Genomic DNA, 17,394 nt, shown 5'->3' with positions numbered 1-17,394 from the left:
ATGATCCTGGGGTCCTGAGATTGAGCCCCACATTGAACTCCCTGCTCAACAGGGATTCTCCTTCCTCTCCTCTGCTTGTTCTCTCTCTCTCTCTTTCTCCCCTCACCACCCCCAGATAAATAAAGTAAAAAGAGAAATGGAAGGAAAACTTTCAAACTCTGTGAGGCCAGCATTACCTTGATCCCCAAACCAGAAAAAGACCCCACCAAAAAGAATTACAGACCAATATCCCTGGTGAACATGGATGCAAAAATTCTAACAGAGATACTAGCTACTGAGCTCCAAAAGTACATTAAAAAGATTATTTACCATAACCAAGTGGGATTTACTCCTAGGCTGCAAAGGGTGGTTCAACATTCACAAGACAACAGTGTGATACAGAACATTAATAAAAGAAAGGACAAAAACCATATGATTCTCTAAATGTAAAAAAAAAAAAGCATTTGACAAAGTGTAGTATCCTTTAAAAAAAAAGATTTTATTAATTCATGATAGACAGAGAGAGAGAGAGAGAGGCAGAGACACAGGCAGAGAGAGAAGCAGGCTCTATGCAGGGAGCCCTATGTGGGACTCAATCCTGGGACTCCAGGATCAAACCCTGTGCTGAAAGCAGGCTCTAAACCACTGAGCCACCCAGGCGTCCCCAGTATCCTTTCTTGATTAAAATTCACCACCACATAGGGATAGAGGGAACCCACCTCGATATCATAAAAGCCACATAGAGAAAACTCACAGCAAATATCATCTTCAGTGGGGAAAAACTAAAAGCTATTCCTCTAAGGTCATAAACGTGACAGTGATGTCCACTCTCACCACTTCTGTTTAACATAGTACTGGAAATCCTAGCCTTGGCAATCAAACAACAACAAAAAAATAAAAGTCATCCAAATCAGTTAAGAAGAAGTCAAACTTTAGTTCTTTGCAGACAACATGATGTTCTGTGTAGAAAACCCAAAAGACTCCACCAGAAATTTCCTAGAACTGATACAAGAATTCAGCAAAATCGTAGGATATAAAATCAATGCACGGAAATCAGTTGCATTTCTATACACTAACAGTTAAGCAGAAGAAAGAGAAATCAGGGAATTGATCTCATTTATAATTGCACCAAAAATCGTAAGATATCTAGGAATAAGCCTAATCAAAGAGGTAAATGGATCTTACTCTGAAAACTATAAGGCCACTTATGAAAAAAATTGAGGAAGACACAAAGAAATGGAAAAACATTGGATGGGGATGCCTGGGTGGCTCAGTGGTTGAGCGTCTGCCTTCAGCTCAGGTCGTGATCCTGAGGTCTCAGGATCGAGTCCCACATCGGGCTCCCTGCATGGAGCCTGCTTCTCCCTCTGCCTGTGTCTCTGCCTCTCTCTCTGTGTCTCTCATAATAAATAAAATATAAAAAAAAAAAGAAAAAGAAAAACATTGGATGCTCATAGGTTGGAAGAACAAATATTGTTAAAATGTCTGTGCTATCCAGAGCAATCTACACATTCATTGTAATCCCTATCAAAATACCATTGACCTTTTTCACAGAGCTGGAGCAAATAGTCCTAAAATTTGTGTGGAACCAGAAAAGACACCAAATAGCCAAAGTAATATTGAAAAAGAAAACCAAACCTGGAGGCATCACAAGTTGAGCTGTATTACAAAGCTGTAATCATCAAGACAGTATGGTACTGGCATAAAAAACAGACACATAGAATAATGGAACAGGATAGGGAACCTAGAAATGGACCCTCAACTCTATGGCCGATTAACTAATCTTTGACAAAGCAGGAAAGAATATCCAATGGAAAAGATAGTCTCTTCAACAAATGGTTTTAGGAAAATTGGACAGACCCGTGCAGAAGAATGAAAATGGACCACTTTCTTATATCATACATGAAAATAGACTCAAAATGAATGAAAGACCTAAATGTGAGATAGGACTCCATCAAAATCCTAGAGGAGAACACAGGCAGCAACCTCTTTGACTTTGGCCACAGCAACTTCTTGCTAGGCAGGTCTCCAAAGACAAGGAAAAAAAAAAAGGAATATTGAACTATTGGAACTTTATCAAGACAAAAGGTTTCTGCAGAGCAAGAGAAACCGTCAGCAAAACTAAAAGGCAACCAACGGAATGAGAAAAGTTACTTGCAAATCAGATAAAGGACTAGTATCCAAGATCTATAAAGAATTTATCTAAAATTCTAAAAACCTAAAAACCCAAAAAATCCAGTCAAGAAATGGGCAGAAGATATAAACAAACATTTCTCCACAGAAGATAGACAAATGGCCAACAGACACATGAAAAAATGCTCAACATCCCTTAGCACCAACGAAATACAAATCAAAATCATAATGACATTCCACCTCACACCAGTCAGAATGGCTAAAATTAACAACTCAGGAAATGGCAGATGTTGGCAAGGTTGTACAGAAAGGGGAACCCTCTTACACTGCTGGTGGGAATGCAAGCTGATGCAGCCACTCTGGAAAACAGTATGGAGGTTCCTTGAGAAGTTAAAAATTGAGCTACCCTACTACCCAGCAATTGTACTGCTAAGTATTTTACCCCAAAGATACAAATGTGGTGATCCCAGGGTTTATAGCAGCAATGTCCACAATAGCCAAAGTATGGAGAGAACCCAGATATGCATCAGTGGATGAATGGATAAAGAAGACCTGATATTTCTATACAGTGGAATATTACTCAGCCATCAAAAAGAATGGAAACTTGCCCTTTGCAATGAAATGGATGGAACTAGAGGGTATTATGTTAACCAAAATAAATCAGAGACAAATACCATAAGATTTACCCATGTGGAACTTAAGAAACAAAACAGATGAACATAGGGGAAGGGAAGGAAAAATAAGATGAAAATAGAGAAGGAGGCAAGCCATAAGAGACACTGAATTCTAGGGAAGCAAACAGCATTGCTGGAGGAGGGGTGAGTGGGAAGAAGGGGTGACTGGGTGATTAAGGAGGTCAGGGCATTTGATGTAATGAGCAATGTGCAACTGATGAAACACTAAATTCTGCCCCTGAAACTAATAATACAATATATGTTAACTAAATTGAATTTAAATAAAGTTTATTTATCATAAATTATTATTAAATTAGGAGTGTGTAGTGTTTAAAATGCACCTCACATGTTTCTTCCTCCTCCTTATATTTATTAGGTGTTGTCATTCTAGCATTGCATGTGTTTTGTATGCATGTCTCCATTCATGTAAAGATGCAGTGTTAGAGAAAATGTGTTAAGATTCCTTTCCTTCCACTCCCTCTCTCCTCCCCAAGCCTCTTTCTCTCTCCACACACTGTATACCTGTGTGCACATATGGTTTATATTTACAGTTCTAGGTAGTTTTCACCAAAAGCACTTTAACTACATGACTAATTGGCCACTGGGCAACTTTGCTGTAAAAGATAAGGTCCCAGAAAACAAATGAAGGATATTCATTAAAAGGGGCATAAGGAAACAAAGAAGAAAAAGAAAAAGAAAATCAAAGGCTATTGCAAAATATAAAATATTTTAATACATTTCAAAATGTATAGTGTAGATTCATGGCAATACAGCACAAATAACTGATTTTATTTTGTTCATTGTACCTAAGCACTTGTCTTCAAAGTCTTTTGGTCTTAGTATTATGCATTTTGGTTTTACCTGTAGATTCATCTTGTTCAACATCACACTTTTTCTTTTTTTCACCAAAATTTCATCCTTCTTTAAGAGAAGTATCAGTTTCTAGAGGCGCCTTGGTGGCTTAGTTGGTTAAGGGTCTGCCTTCGGCTCAAGTCATGATCCCAGGGACCTGGGATCAAGCCCTGCACCAGGCTTCCCTGCTCCGTGGGCAGTCTGCCTCTCTTTCTCTATCTGCCTTTCCCCCTGTTCATGCTTTCTTGCTCTCATTCACTCTCTCAAATAAATAAATAAAATCTTCAAAAAAAGAAATGTCAGTTTCTCTATGAGAGTATGGTTTTGTGTGTTTGTGTGTTTAAAGATTTTATTTATTCATGAGAGACACAGAGAGAGAGAGAGGCAGAGACACAGGCAGAAGGAGAAGCAGGCTCCATGCAGGGAGCCCCACGTGGTACTTGATCCCGGGACTCTATAGGATCACACCCTGGGCCGAAGGCAGGCACTAAACTGGAGGGGCCCCTGGGTGTCTTAGTCATCTGCCTTCGACTCAGGTCATGATCCCAGGATCCTGGGATCAAGTCCCCTATCGGGCTCCCTGCTCGATGAGAAATCTGCTTCTCACACTCCCCCTGCTTGTTGCTTGCCTTCTTTCTCTCTCTGTCAAATAAATAAAAACTTTAAAAAAATAAAACTTAAAAAAATATTTATTTGAGAGAGAGAGAGAAAGCACAAGCAGGTGTAGGGATGCAGAGGGAGAGAGAACGGGAATCCCAAGCCAACTCCAAGTCAAGCGTAGAGCTAGATGCGGTCTTAATTTCAACCTGAGCTTCAAAACCAAGAGTCCGACACTTAACTGACTGGGCCACCCAGGTGTCCCATGAGGATACATACTTATAACTGAGCTTTGTATTGAATTGTGAAAGCCTTCCATGCTCTTGTTTGTCCTTGGCATATTGTCACATGTCCATTTATAGACCTTCCAAATTTCTATAGGGCATATGGATTCAAAACTCTGAGCCACTGTATAGACTGTCATGAAGGCTAAGATTTAGATGATGAATGGGAATTCTGCATCATTGGAGAAATGAAACTGTCAAACAATGCTGTCAACCAGTTATTATTTTCTTTTTCAGCAAAATTGCCTTATGGCCATTTAGTTGTGCAGTAAAAATGTTTGTGGCAAAAATGCTTATGGTGAAAATATCTGAAACACACACCCCTAAACCCAATTGGAAATCAGAAGTTGCCACCTGGTGGCAAAGCAAAGAAGACCTAGTCCTAAATAGGCAGCTAGGAACTTGTTGACTGATGTAATTTATCACTTGGCCTAACTGTGCAGTTAGATTCCCAAGAGGCTTCTGAGCCAGACTCCTGTTCTGCTCTGCTGAGGGTCCAGGTCCATGAGGAGGCAGGTTCACACCTTCAACAAACACTCTCTGAGCATCTGCTTAGTCCAGTTGGGCCCTAAGGTCAAGCAAGAAGATCCTGAGATAAATTCTCTCTGAATTGAAATTTGCAGAGAAGTCTTTAGAAAGCAGCAGTGTTCATACAGTAGGTTTATACAATCGGGAGGGCCAGTGGCAGCACAGAGGAAAGGAAACCCTAGTTGGCCTGGAGCAATCAAAGACTTCCCAGAGGAGTGGCAGATGATGTGGTGACTGAGATAAGAAGGAATGATAGGAGTTTTCCAGGCAGGCCTGGCAGGTGAACACACAGGGAACAGCATAAACAGGTATGAAGCAACATGCTACAGGGGGAGAGCAGCAAACACTTCCAGGTCCTCAGAGCAAATGAGCATACCATCCAAGGATTGGGCGGGGGGAGACAGATAAGGCCAGATGATAGAGGGCCCTGACTATACTGTTTATGTTTGTTTTAAAGATTTATTTATTTGCGAGAGAGAGCAGAGAGCACACGAGCAGGGGAAGGGGCAAAGGGAGAGGGAGGGAAGCAGACTCCCCACTGAGCAGAGAGCCCCATGCAGGGTTCGATCTCACAACCTGAGCCGAAACTAGGAGTTGAACACTTAACCCACTGAACCACCTACGTGCCCCTTGACTATATTTAGACTTGACTTAAGGATGATCTTTTCATGTGTCCAGTTGTCAGGTTCCCCAAATGCAGCATCAGGAAACCAGGATCACAGAGCCTATCTTCAGGCTATTACTAGTCCAGGCTGAGCTTCCAACTGAGCTGGAACTAGAAGGGATATGTCATTTTTCCTGCTTTTATTTGCAGGCCACCGCACAAATGGAAGAGCGTCTTGCAGAATTCATTTCCTCCAACACTCCAGATAGCGTGTTGCCCTTGGCAGATGGAACCTTGAGCTTTATTCATCATCAGGTGATTGAGATGGCCCGAGACTGCCTGGATAAATCTCGGAATCGTCTCATTACATCACACTACTTCTATGAACTTCAAGAGAATTTAGAGAAACTTCTACAAGATGTGAGTATCCTTGTGCTGGAACTCTGGTAAATGCTCCATGAGGTAGTGGGTTATTTATTCCAAGCTAAGATAAAGGCATTAATGGTGTTTCCAGTCTTTTCAGCCAGTTTGTCACCTCCTTGCTCATGCAGGACCCACCCCCTTCGGTTCCTCCTCAGTCCCCTGCATTACAAGAGAAGCCTGCTTTTTTTCTGATTCCGCTTATTCTACCTGAGGCTCCAACATTGGTAGTATTCATAAGTATCTAAGTTTATGACCCAAAGCCTAAAAGTGGCCTCAGTGACTGTGGTGGGTTCTCTTCTAGTTGGAAATACTGTTGTAAGCAGAACCTTCAGACTGGTTCTGCTCAGCCAAAGGAAAACAGACTGGGGCTTGCACTATACTTTTATCTGTTTGCTGACATTGTATTTATTTAATGAGAAGTTTGGTAGTAGGGGTTTAGGTGTTTAGAGACCTGATCTTCCCCGTTGTGAAAAGTCTTCTCTGGGAGGCTAGAGATAAAGTAACCAAGAGATGGTCAAGACCAGAGTATACAGTGAGTACCTTTTTTTTTTTTTTAAGATTTTTATTTATTTATGTTAAAGAGTGCACGCATGTGCGAGTGGCAGGGGAGGAGCAGAGGGAGAGGGAAGGAGAAAGAATCTCAAGCAGACTCTGTTCTTACTGTGAGCCTGACGTAAGCCTGACTCAATCCCATGACCCCAAGATCATGACCTGAGCCAAATCCAAGAGTCAGATGCTCAACCAACTGAGCCACCCAGGTGAGTGAGTTCCCAAGCACTGATTCCTGCTCCAGGGTTTGCTTTCCTGTTAGCCTCTACGCTAAGGTGGTCAGGTGCCTTCCCACTCAAATCACAGTTGCCCTGTATTATACCATAAGTATAGTGGGGAGGACATGTATGCCTTCAAGCACTAGACTGCTTCCTAATCTAGACCCCTATTACCTCCAGACATGTGACCTTGCTCTGGTGTAGTACCAACTGAGCTGAGAACCCAGAGCTAATGATCAAATAGGACTTCAGTGTGTGAGTCTGGAAATTAGGAGCAGGGAGTTGTTTTGTTTTTAATTAGGAAATAGTTGAATCTAGGGAAAGATGACTAAAGATGACCATGATCATTGCTGTCAAATATTGGAAGATTTCTTATACATAATAGGTGGCAGATGTGTGCCCTTTCCTCTCAAAGGCCTGTTAACCAAGTGGGCAAGAGTTACAGTGAGGAAAGTTTTGATTTAATAGATGAAAAAGTGCTTCCTCATACAAAAATTTTTTTTTCTGATTTCAGGAGAAATACTTAAATTTGAACATTGTAGAAGTATGATTTTAGCAAACTAAATTCTCATGCAAATCCCTAGCAACTCTTTGTTTCTGTTTGAGAATAACTTTCTAACAGTGGCTAGGAATCTGGGATTGTGGCATCAGGTCAAGAATCAAGGTGGAGTGATTTCCTAGTTTGCTCCTTTATCTAAAATGACCTTCTGAAATGCTAAAGTCAACATTTGCCCAAAACCTTCACGTATTTTCCTGACTCATGGCCCTCTGGGAGCCGGCTATTTGGTGCAATCAGAACACTGAATATGGAGTCAGTGCATTCATCTGTTCCCTAATTTGCTAGGCCCTGGGGATGCAGAAAAATCTTCATTGCAGGTTTCAGCTCAAGAACCTCACTGTTGAATGGGGTTCAGACCCATCAACAAGTGAAAGGAACAACTATCATCTATTAAGTGTCCTGTGTACCAGACGCTACACTGAATCCTCTGCGTGAATTATCTCACTTTTGTGTATTAAAGTGATTGTGACTGATGAGCACTGAATAATAGAGGTCTGTTCTGAGGACAGAGAATATACTAACTCTTCATGGAGGGTTCGGGAAAAGTTGAGTCTTGACGAGTAGGTAGGAGTTCACCAGACCTAGGAAACAGTTTTTTGTTCTTTTTTCCTTTTTTTTTTTTCTGTGAAATTTATTGTTTCCACGTTAAAAAGTTTTTTGAGGGGAAGTATTTTCTTTTTTAACCACATAATGCCCAAAGTAGACCACCACTGTAAGTCATTAACATGTGAATTTTGAATAAGCAAAAGCTACAAAGCCCAAGCTATATACAGACATCTTAGGCAATGTTTACAGACCTGTGTGCAACAAAACAAATGTAAACAGTAAATGTATCATGAGAACAATAAAGGATACACAGTGACAACCACTTATGGTCAGTCTGCCCACCAGGAGCTGGCACTAGCCAGCCCCTGGAATCAGGCCACTCGGAGAGGTATAAAGGAACTTGGTACATTCCAGGAATTGCAGAGACTAGTTTGGCAGGAATAGGTGAAGGATGCCTGCAGGGGGGAAAAGTTAGTAGATGAATTTGAAAAGTTAGAGCAGGAGGGCAAAGGCTGAAGTGTCTGAGGAGCTTAGATCTTATCATGTAGGCAATGGGGAAATTATTGAGTGGTTTTTTTTTTTAAGATTTTATTTATTATTGAGAGACAGAGACAGAGAGAAAGAGGCAGAGACATAGGCAGGGAGGAGCAGGCTCCATGCGAGGAGCCTGACTTGGGACTCGATCCCGGGCCTCCAGGATCACGCCCTGGGCCCAAGGCAGGCACTAAACCGCTGAGCCACCCGGGCTGCCCTATTGAGTGGTTTTAATTTGGAAAATGACATGGTGAGATTTACATTTAAAATAAAACCACTATAGGTGTACCTGGGTGGCTCAGTTGGTTAAGCAGCTGCCTTTGGCTCGGGTCATGATACCAGGGTCCTGGGATTGAGCCCCCGCAAGGGGCTCCCTGCTCAGTGGGGAGTCTGCTTCTTCCTCTCCCTCTGCCCTCCCCCTCTGCTTATGTTCTCTGTCAAATAAATGAATAAAATATTTTAATAAAGTCACTATCATTTATAGAGCACTGAGTGCATACTAGACAATACATGATCTCATTTAATTTATCTAATCTTCACAACAACACTGTAAGTAAGGTACTGTTATTCTCTAAATCTATAGATGAAGAAACCAAAGCTTTAATAGAAGTTAGGTTTGGGACACCTGGGTGGCTCAGTGGTTAAACGTCTGCCTACAGCTCAGGGCATGATCCCAGGGTCCTGGGATTGAGTTCCGCATTGGGTTCCCCCCAGGGAGCCTGCTTCTCCCTCTGCCTGTGTCTCTGCCTCTCTCTCTCAGCATCTCCCATCAATAAATCTTAAAAAAAAAGAAAAAAAAAAGGTTAGGTTAGCCCAAGGTAACCCATTTTTTGGTAGCAGAGCTAAAACCCAAACCCAGGTTTGTCTTACTCTAGAGCCTAAGATCGTGTTTTCAAACACTTAATCAACAAACATTGACGTGAGTTATGTAAGAGGCACTATGCTAGTCTTGGTGCATAAGGGATAAAAAAGACACGGTCTCTCTGTTTACAAGGCTCTACAGTGTAGCTGTAGAAACAGGCAACTAATTATAAAACAACATGTGGTACCCTGTGGTATGAGCAAACAGAACATAGGAAAGGGAGCAGTTACTTCCTGTTCTCATGGGTTTGAGGGGGGTACAGGCAGAGGACTTAGATGATGGTCCACAGAGTTGATGTTAGGGCTGAATCTTTAAAGAATAAATGAGTTTTCATCAAGTGCCCAGCCTCTCTCTTCATTTCATAACCAGTTTTTTTTTAGATAGTCCTTATTTTCTATTTTTCTTTCCTGTTAGGAAAGAAACAGGTTGTTAACCTGTTTACTGCTCAGCCTTCTGCCTTCTACTTTCCCTTCCCACCATCCCACTAAAACTGTTTCAGGCAAAAGTCACCAAGAAACAAACTGACCAATTGCCAAAGAGGTCCCGTGCTCTCTTTCCATCCTGATCTGTCTTCACAGCTCTACACCATGAATCCCTTTCTGGACCTTTCTCCCTGCTTGGGGTCATGACACTGATCTCTCAAGTCTTACAGTCTTGCTGCCCCTTCACAAGTTCTTTCTCTGCCCATCTCTTGAATGCTGGTGTTCAAGCTGCTTTAGGGAGCACCTCGCTGGCTCAGTTGGAAGAGTATACAACTCTTGATCTCAGGGTTGTGAGTTTGAGCCCCATGTTAGGTAATAGAGATTAACCGCCCCCCCCAAAAAAATAAACCCACTTTATTTTTTTTTTAAAGATTTATTTATTTATTTATGGTAGACAGAGAGAGAGAGATTGAGAGGCAGAGACACAGGAGAAGAGAGAAGCAAGCTCCATACCAGGAGCCCGACGTGGGACTCGATCCCAGGACTCTAGGATCGCTCCCTGGGCCAAAGGCAGGCGCTAAACTGCTGAGCCACCCAGGGATCCCTAAACCCACTTTAAAGAAAAATAAATAAAAGTACTAAATGCTGGTGTCCCACAGGGCACCACTCTGTGTGTCGGTTCTCCTCTTCCGCCTTCCTTCACACTCTCCCTGGCAGCTTCATCTCCGTGTCTTCCATTGTCATCCACACACTGAGGACGCCCTCCTGGCTTTGTCCTCGTTCTTAGCTCCAGATCCGTGTTGCAGGCTGCTTCACAAAAACTCCTCCACTTTTCCCAGATTGGTTAGTATTCTTTGGTTGCAAATAATAGAAAACCCACTCAGGAGTAGTATAAGCAGGAAAGGGAAGCTCGTAATGATGAAAGGGTGGGTCTTAGAGAATTGAAGGCAGGACTGCAGCCTGGCCCTAAGGAACCGCAACCAGAAACCAGAAGCTGTGGAAAGCTCAGGAAGTGGTCGTTCTCCTCTCATGCCTTTCTGTTCTGTGCTGCTTTAGCTCAATCCCTTTGGTAGACGTGACCGGCCCTTTTCACCCGCCAGGAGATTGTATGGTTCAGTCACACAGATAGTAACAGTTGTCTTTCCATCCATTTTTAAAGTCCTAGGAGAGTCATCCACACGGGTGAGCTGCTGGAGTTGGGATGGAAGGGGCAGCCACACAATACAAATGTAGCTCCTAGACGTCAGAGCAGTTTCCATAAAAAAGAAAAAGGCTCCCGGGCTGAGTGAATACCCAAGAAAGTATCTAGTATAGGTACTTCAAACTCTGCAAGTCCTCTCCACCTACCTTACCTGAACTACTTACATTCTTGTATTTATTTCATTTGTGGGTTCACCGAAATTTCCCTAAAATTGTAGTTGCAGTACCCTTCTCTTGCTGCTTCCAACCCTCAGGTCTGCTCATCTACATTTTAAATAGCCCCAAGCTGTTTCTCTCCATTCCTCCTGCCTTGATTTATGCCTTTTTCGTGCACATTAACTGCAGTAGCCTGTTAATGGATTTTCCTGCTTTAGGCTTATGCTCTTTAGTGCACTCTCCACACTACAGCCAGAGTGATCTTTCTAAAATACCTATCTGGTCGCCTCACTCCTGCTTTGAAGTCTTTCTATTCCTGACATTCTGCCTGGGGTGGGAAGTGAACAGGGAACGCTCCATTGAGAGTTGCCTCTTGAACTGGGGTCTAGATGGAGAAACAGGTAAAGCCACATGTCTCTGTGACATTCCCTAGTATCATAGAGTCCTAAAGCTCCCTCTCACAGCGCACTGGCCTTCTCCTTTTCAAAAGTCTCTGTACCACCCAATTGTTTCTCCCTAGAGCCAGCTCTGCCCAGCCCAGTCCTGCCTTAGCCCAACCACACTGTGCCAGGGGATTACTTAACCAACCTTTGTCTTCTCTGCAGGCTCATGAGCGCTCAGAAAGTTCAGAAGTAGCTTTTGTGATGCAGCTGGTGAAGAAGCTGATGATTGTCATCGCCCGCCCAGCTCGACTCCTGGAATGCTTGGTGAGTGGGCTCCCAGGAGGGTCGGGAGGGGGTGGGCACATAGGGGAAGTCTCCTGCTAACAGCAAAACTGGTAGCACCACTGTCATTTCTGCTGCTGAAGTCCTTACTTGACTATGATATGCCAGCATGGGGGCCCAGAGAAGCTCCTATGAGGAAAATGGCTGGTCCTGAGGGGTAGCAGCCTGGCCCTCTCACACCGAGCAGGGCCCAGGAGAGTGGAGGTCTGGGTGGTCAGGAGCACAGGCCAGGTCGGGCAGCACAAGTCGAGTGCTTCACTTTGTCATGAGGGAGCACCTTACTGAGCACCTACTTCATACCAGTCACTGGGGGGGACACAGACATGAACAAAGCAGAGTGTCTGATCCTAAGGTGCTCCCTTTGCAGTGGAGTTAGTCTTGTAGTGCCTCGTATAGGAGGCATGGAGACCTAGAAATAATAATTATGGTCCTGCAAACAGTATTGCCACTGAGGTGAGTCCAAGGTGCAAGAGAACAAGTCAGTGCCTCTCTGTGGGCCTTGATTTCCTCACTGAGGTCATAGAAGTGTTAGCAGGGGTTAGCCCAGGCTGTGGCACTTAGTAGGTGCCCAGTGACTGGAACCCTCATGTTTCTGTGCTCCGGATAGATAAAGAGTGCTGTGCTGTCCACATGGCTCTCCAGCCCCTAGCACATGGGGGGTGCTTGGTAAACATCTGAAGGCAGGCATGCGTGTACGTGTGCGCTTATGTGTGACAATACTATCTGGCTCACAGGAGACTCTGGACCAGATGAATAGGTTGAGCCATCTTGAAACCAAAAAGTCTGGTTCTTATTGTCAGGAAGACAGCCTATGCTTAGGAGGTCTGATCTGGAGCTGACCTGGAAGACAACTCTGTCCCCATTCTTAAGATCCCCGATTCATGATGTTTCTGGGTGCTCGGTGGCAAGTGTCCCGTCATAAAGAAAAAGTCTTATTCATCCTCCTGGGTATGTGCTGTGAAAATCAAAGAGGCGTTCACTTGATTGTAGCCCTCACTACTCACTGCCTCCCTTTCCTGGCACAGGAGTTTGACCCGGAAGAGTTCTACCACCTGTTGGAAGCAGCCGAGGGCCATGCCAAAGAGGGACAAGGGATTAAATGTGACATTCCCCGCTACATCGTTAGTCAGCTGGGCCTCACACGGGATCCGCTGGAGGGTGAGCATGCACCCTGGTGGCTACAGACGCGCCGTAGCCAACAAGCTCTAACCATGGGAAGGCCACTAGAAGAATAGGCTTAGACTGGACATGGACATGATGCAGAGGCCTCAGGGCCATCAAAGGAACCCAGTGTTCTGCAGCCCCTCCTTCACATTGGTTCACATCCGCCTGGTGTGACCCAACCTGAACTGCCATGGGCCCAGCTGGGTTGGATTGAGAGCCTAATGACAGAAGAGGTCAACTGCAAAGGACTGCAATTACATTTTCAAAAATGATCACCTCCTCTGCCTTCTTACCTCCTCTTGGGCCCCCTTACCAGTCTTCCTGTGACTCTGGTGTGGTCCTGACCCAGGGCTTCAGCAGATATCTCCATTCACACTATGCCTCTGTGGAGCGTGGGCTTCTAAGTCACTGGTCTCTAGTCATCCTGCTCCTGCTTCCCTGCTTCCCAACCTCAACGGTGAAGCAGGATGGGGACCAGTAGCCCAACCTTGGGCCCTGTTTTCCAGGAATTGTCCTAAATTTGAGGGAAGCTTTTTAGAATTTGCCAGACCTTGTGAATGGCACTGGACTTCTAGAGATAGGAGTGGCAATGTAATTTGGGAAACAAGTCCAAAAGCTGTGACTGCTCTGAGGATAGAGCCACAGGACTGTACCTGCACCCCAGACTGATGCAGGAAATATTAATGCCTACCTTGCATGCACCTGTCATGTGATGTGAGTGGACTGCTGAGATGCCTGACATTGCTGCACACACCTTTCTCTTCTGCCCTTGCTTTATTTCTAGAAATGGCCCAGTTGAGCAGCTATGACAGTCCTGACACTCCAGAGACGGATGATTCGGTTGAGGTAAAGACCTTGAGCTTCTGCCCCAATCCTGGAGGCTGGGCCCTATGAACCAAAGGACCACGAGTCCTATTTGAGAGGATGTGTAAAGGTGGGGGGGAGGAATGGGTGGTAGCACCTACTATCTCAGAAGTCATTCAGCTCCTGCATTGGGAAGAATGGGTGGGGGCTGCAGCGGGACTAGGTGCTGACCCGATGCTGGGGCTCTGGCCTCCCCAGCACGTGGGCTCTAAGAAGCATGCTTGCCTCTTGCCTTTGCTCTTGTCTTCCAGGGCCGTGGGGCATCTGTGACATCTAAAAGGACGCCCTCTGAGGAGGACTTCGAAACTATTAAACTCATCAGCAATGGCGCCTATGGGTAAAGGCAGGGCTTGGGGTCTGGCCAGGATTGGAGCTAAGTCAGCCCTTGGGCTCTTCCTTCTAGAAGTGTAGGATACCTGATCCTCTGGGCAGCACATGCTCAGGATAGACCCTCTCCATCCCCAGAGCCTCCTGGAGAGACAGGAGTTCGGTCCTCTGACATCTGAGCATTGTTCCTTTCTTGACAAGGTCCCTACTCCTCTTGGTAGCACTCCTCCTCTCCCTGAGCTCTGGGGGAGAACTGAACTGTGTCCTCAGGATTAGTGTGTTGGGAAATTGAAGAGCTCTGTGGGCAGGGGCCCAGATCCTTCTCATCGATAAGCACACGCCTGTTCCTTTGGTCTGCGCATTTATAGGGTGTGATTGGACACCCCAGCTCTGGGTGGTGGGGAGCACAGCCCAGGTGCTGAGGGTCCATGGGAGATGGGATGGACTGTGTTTCCCAGGGCTGTATTCCTGGTGCGGCATAAGTCCACCCGGCAGCGCTTTGCCATGAAGAAGGTCAACAAGCAGAACTTGATCCTTCGGAACCAGATCCAGCAGGCCTTTGTGGAGCGTGACATATTGACCTTTGCTGAGAACCCCTTTGTGGTCAGCATGTTCTGCTCCTTTGAGACCAAGCGCCACCTGTGCATGGTGATGGAGTATGTTGAAGGTACTGTGGGAAAGGTGGCCTGGCAGGGAGACCGAGGCACAATGTGAGGCTTAGCCCTGAGCTGTGACCAACAGCTTTGTATAGGAGTAAAGTTTCAGGGCCCAGCTTCCCAATCTCTCTTTGGCATTGGTTTCTGCCTTAGGATCTCAGAAACCATTTGGCCACGGTGGGCACAAGGCTCCCTGCCCCTCACAGGGAGAGGCTTCTGGAATAGTAGCTGCCGTGAGGCTGCCCATGTCAGGTGCAAAGACAGGCTTTCTGGGACAAGATGTATCAGCCCAACAGCTGTAGAATCCTGCACCCCAAAGCCTGGATGGTTTCTACTGCTGGCGCCAGGCAGGAACAAAGGAGATAGCAGGCCACACAAGCCCAGGGTTGCATGCTGGGAGGACTGCAAATGGACCCTCAGAAAAAAGAAATGCCATTTCCCTGACCTATGGCTTGTGAAGGGGACGCCCCTTAAGGCCACACAGAAGCTCTGGGGATGGAGTAGAAGAAGAGCATAGTGGGGCATCTGGGGAGAGATGGCAGCTGCGTACAGCCTCCAAAGACACTTTGCTTAAGTCTTGAAGTTGAAACTGAACAACACTTTCCTTTTAATTCAGAGAGTACGTGCTGGGAGTTCACAAGGTTACCTTGTTCAAAAACCAAAGGCTAGTCAACAGGAAGGACATAAGTGGACAAAATGCTGAAGTCTCAGTCAGATGTGTTCATTATATACAGGACTTCCACCCTAAAATAACTTTGTTCTACCCTTGCAAGTCCCCTCACAGGCATGGAGGCCAGATTCCTACCCTCTGGCCTGAGCAGCCATTGGCAGATTCACCTCCTGCTGACTCCTCTCCACATTGTCTGCACCCAGACCAGCAGCATAAGAGCTAGATTCCCAGTCTCTAGCACCAGGGTGTTCCATGAGGCTCTCTCTTCTAGGGCCTCGGAGACTATAAGCCTGAGACAATCCTGAGTAGGGAACTCGATCCTTCCTTCATACTGTTCTGGGCTTGTTACAGGAGGAGACTGTGCCACTCTGCTGAAGAACATTGGGGCCCTGCCTGTGGACATGGTGCGTCTGTACTTTGCGGAAACCGTGCTAGCCCTGGAATACTTACACAACTACGGCATCGTGCACCGTGACCTCAAGCCTGACAAGTACGCCCCCTCTCTGGGTCCCTTGTCCAAGGTTTCCCTCTTGGGTCTCTATAGATAAATGGGGGCAGGCATAGCATGTTTGGATTTATCCCAGAATGGCTGCCAGAAAACAGTGCTCATGTGGGTCTCTATCTAGGCCTACTACTCTAGCCCCTGACCATCCCAAATGCAAAGACCATTGCTAGCCATTCTGGCAGTGGCATCATAAGACCTGTAAGAGTCATGTAAGAGTCACTAAGGAGCTCATCTAAGGGAACGAAGCAGGAACAGAAGAATTGACATCTAGGAGATGGCCGAGCAAGTGTTCTGACATTTACTGACCTCTCTGGGCCAAGTGCTATAATCTGGGTTGTTTGTCTTTTTTTTTTTTTTTTTTTTTTTTGTCTTTTTTTAAAAAAAGATGTATTTATCATGAGAGACACAGAGAGAAGGCGGAGACACAGGCAGAGGGAGAAGCAGGCTGCCCTCAGGGAGCCCGATGTGGAACTCGATCCCAGATCCTGGGATCACACCCTGAGCCGGAGGCAGATGCTCAGCCACTGAGCCACTCAGGCGTCCCTATAATCTGGGTTGTAAAATAATCCCTGACCTATAGAACTTTAGTATGAGAAACAGAAATATCTGCATATAGGCTACTTCTCAGAAGGCATTGGTCAGATGGGAAAAGATGAGAGGAGCTTTCTAAAGCAGGGTTTGCAAAAGGTGCACAAGTATCAGAGAATGTGATCCAGGAACTACAGTACAGTATGCGGAGACTGAGATTGTTAATTGGTCAGAGTAGTAAGAGGTAAGGCTAGAGAGAGAGGCAGGGATTGGATTAACAAGAGTCATTTTGTAAAGTAGGTTTGTTTTATTTATTTATTTATTTATTTATTTATTTATGGTTTTATGGTTTTATGGTTTTATGGTTTTATGGTTTTATTTATTTATTCATAGAGATGCAGAGAGAGAGGCAGAGACACAGGCAGAGGGAGAAGCAGGCTCCATGCAGAGAGCCTGATGTGGGACTCGATCCAGGGTCTCCAGATCACGCCCTGGGCTGCAGGCGGCACTAAACCGCTGTGCCACCGGGGCTGCCCTATTCATTTATTTTTTAAAGTGGGTTTTATTTTAAAGGGTCCTAGCAAGTCTTCAGAGGGCCTGTTAGCCAAAAGTATATGATAGAATGGCACACTCAGATTGTGGTTTAAGTTTAGAAAGAGCACTCTGCCAGCAGGAAGATGGTGAGGCTGTTGCAGTAGACCAAGCCCAAACCAATCGTGCCTGCAGGATGCGGAAGAGAGGGGATACTGTTAGGAAGTAGAAAGGAAACCGACAGGTAGGGCTGAGGTAGGAGAGAAGAAGGGAGCAAGAGTGGGGGTATCTTCCAGATTCCCCG

The 17,394-nt window shown here is 45.3% G+C and overlaps 1 protein-coding gene across 5 annotated transcripts in view; it reads left to right on the top strand.

Moving 5' to 3' along the window:
- MAST2 (microtubule associated serine/threonine kinase 2) overlaps positions 1–17,394 on the top strand; it is a 221,383-nt gene that overhangs the window by 195,586 nt on the left and 8,403 nt on the right. For all 5 annotated transcript variants that reach the window (XM_055341907.1, XM_055341906.1, XM_055341905.1 and 2 more), the window contains 7 exons: positions 5,862–6,071; positions 11,726–11,827; positions 12,871–13,003; positions 13,794–13,855; positions 14,125–14,210; positions 14,659–14,867; positions 15,878–16,016. In XM_055341907.1, the coding sequence (XP_055197882.1) occupies positions 5,862–6,071; positions 11,726–11,827; positions 12,871–13,003; positions 13,794–13,855; positions 14,125–14,210; positions 14,659–14,867; positions 15,878–16,016 (941 nt within the window). The remainder of the gene's footprint in view (positions 1–5,861; positions 6,072–11,725; positions 11,828–12,870; positions 13,004–13,793; positions 13,856–14,124; positions 14,211–14,658; positions 14,868–15,877; positions 16,017–17,394) is intronic.

Source organism: Nyctereutes procyonoides, unplaced genomic scaffold (assembly GCF_905146905.1).
Source record: "Nyctereutes procyonoides isolate TBG_1078 unplaced genomic scaffold, NYPRO_anot_genome, whole genome shotgun sequence".
Classification (NCBI taxonomy): Eukaryota; Metazoa; Chordata; class Mammalia; order Carnivora; family Canidae; genus Nyctereutes; species Nyctereutes procyonoides.
Note: the sequence above shows the minus strand (reverse complement) of the source record. Positions and strands in the feature narration are given on the sequence as shown.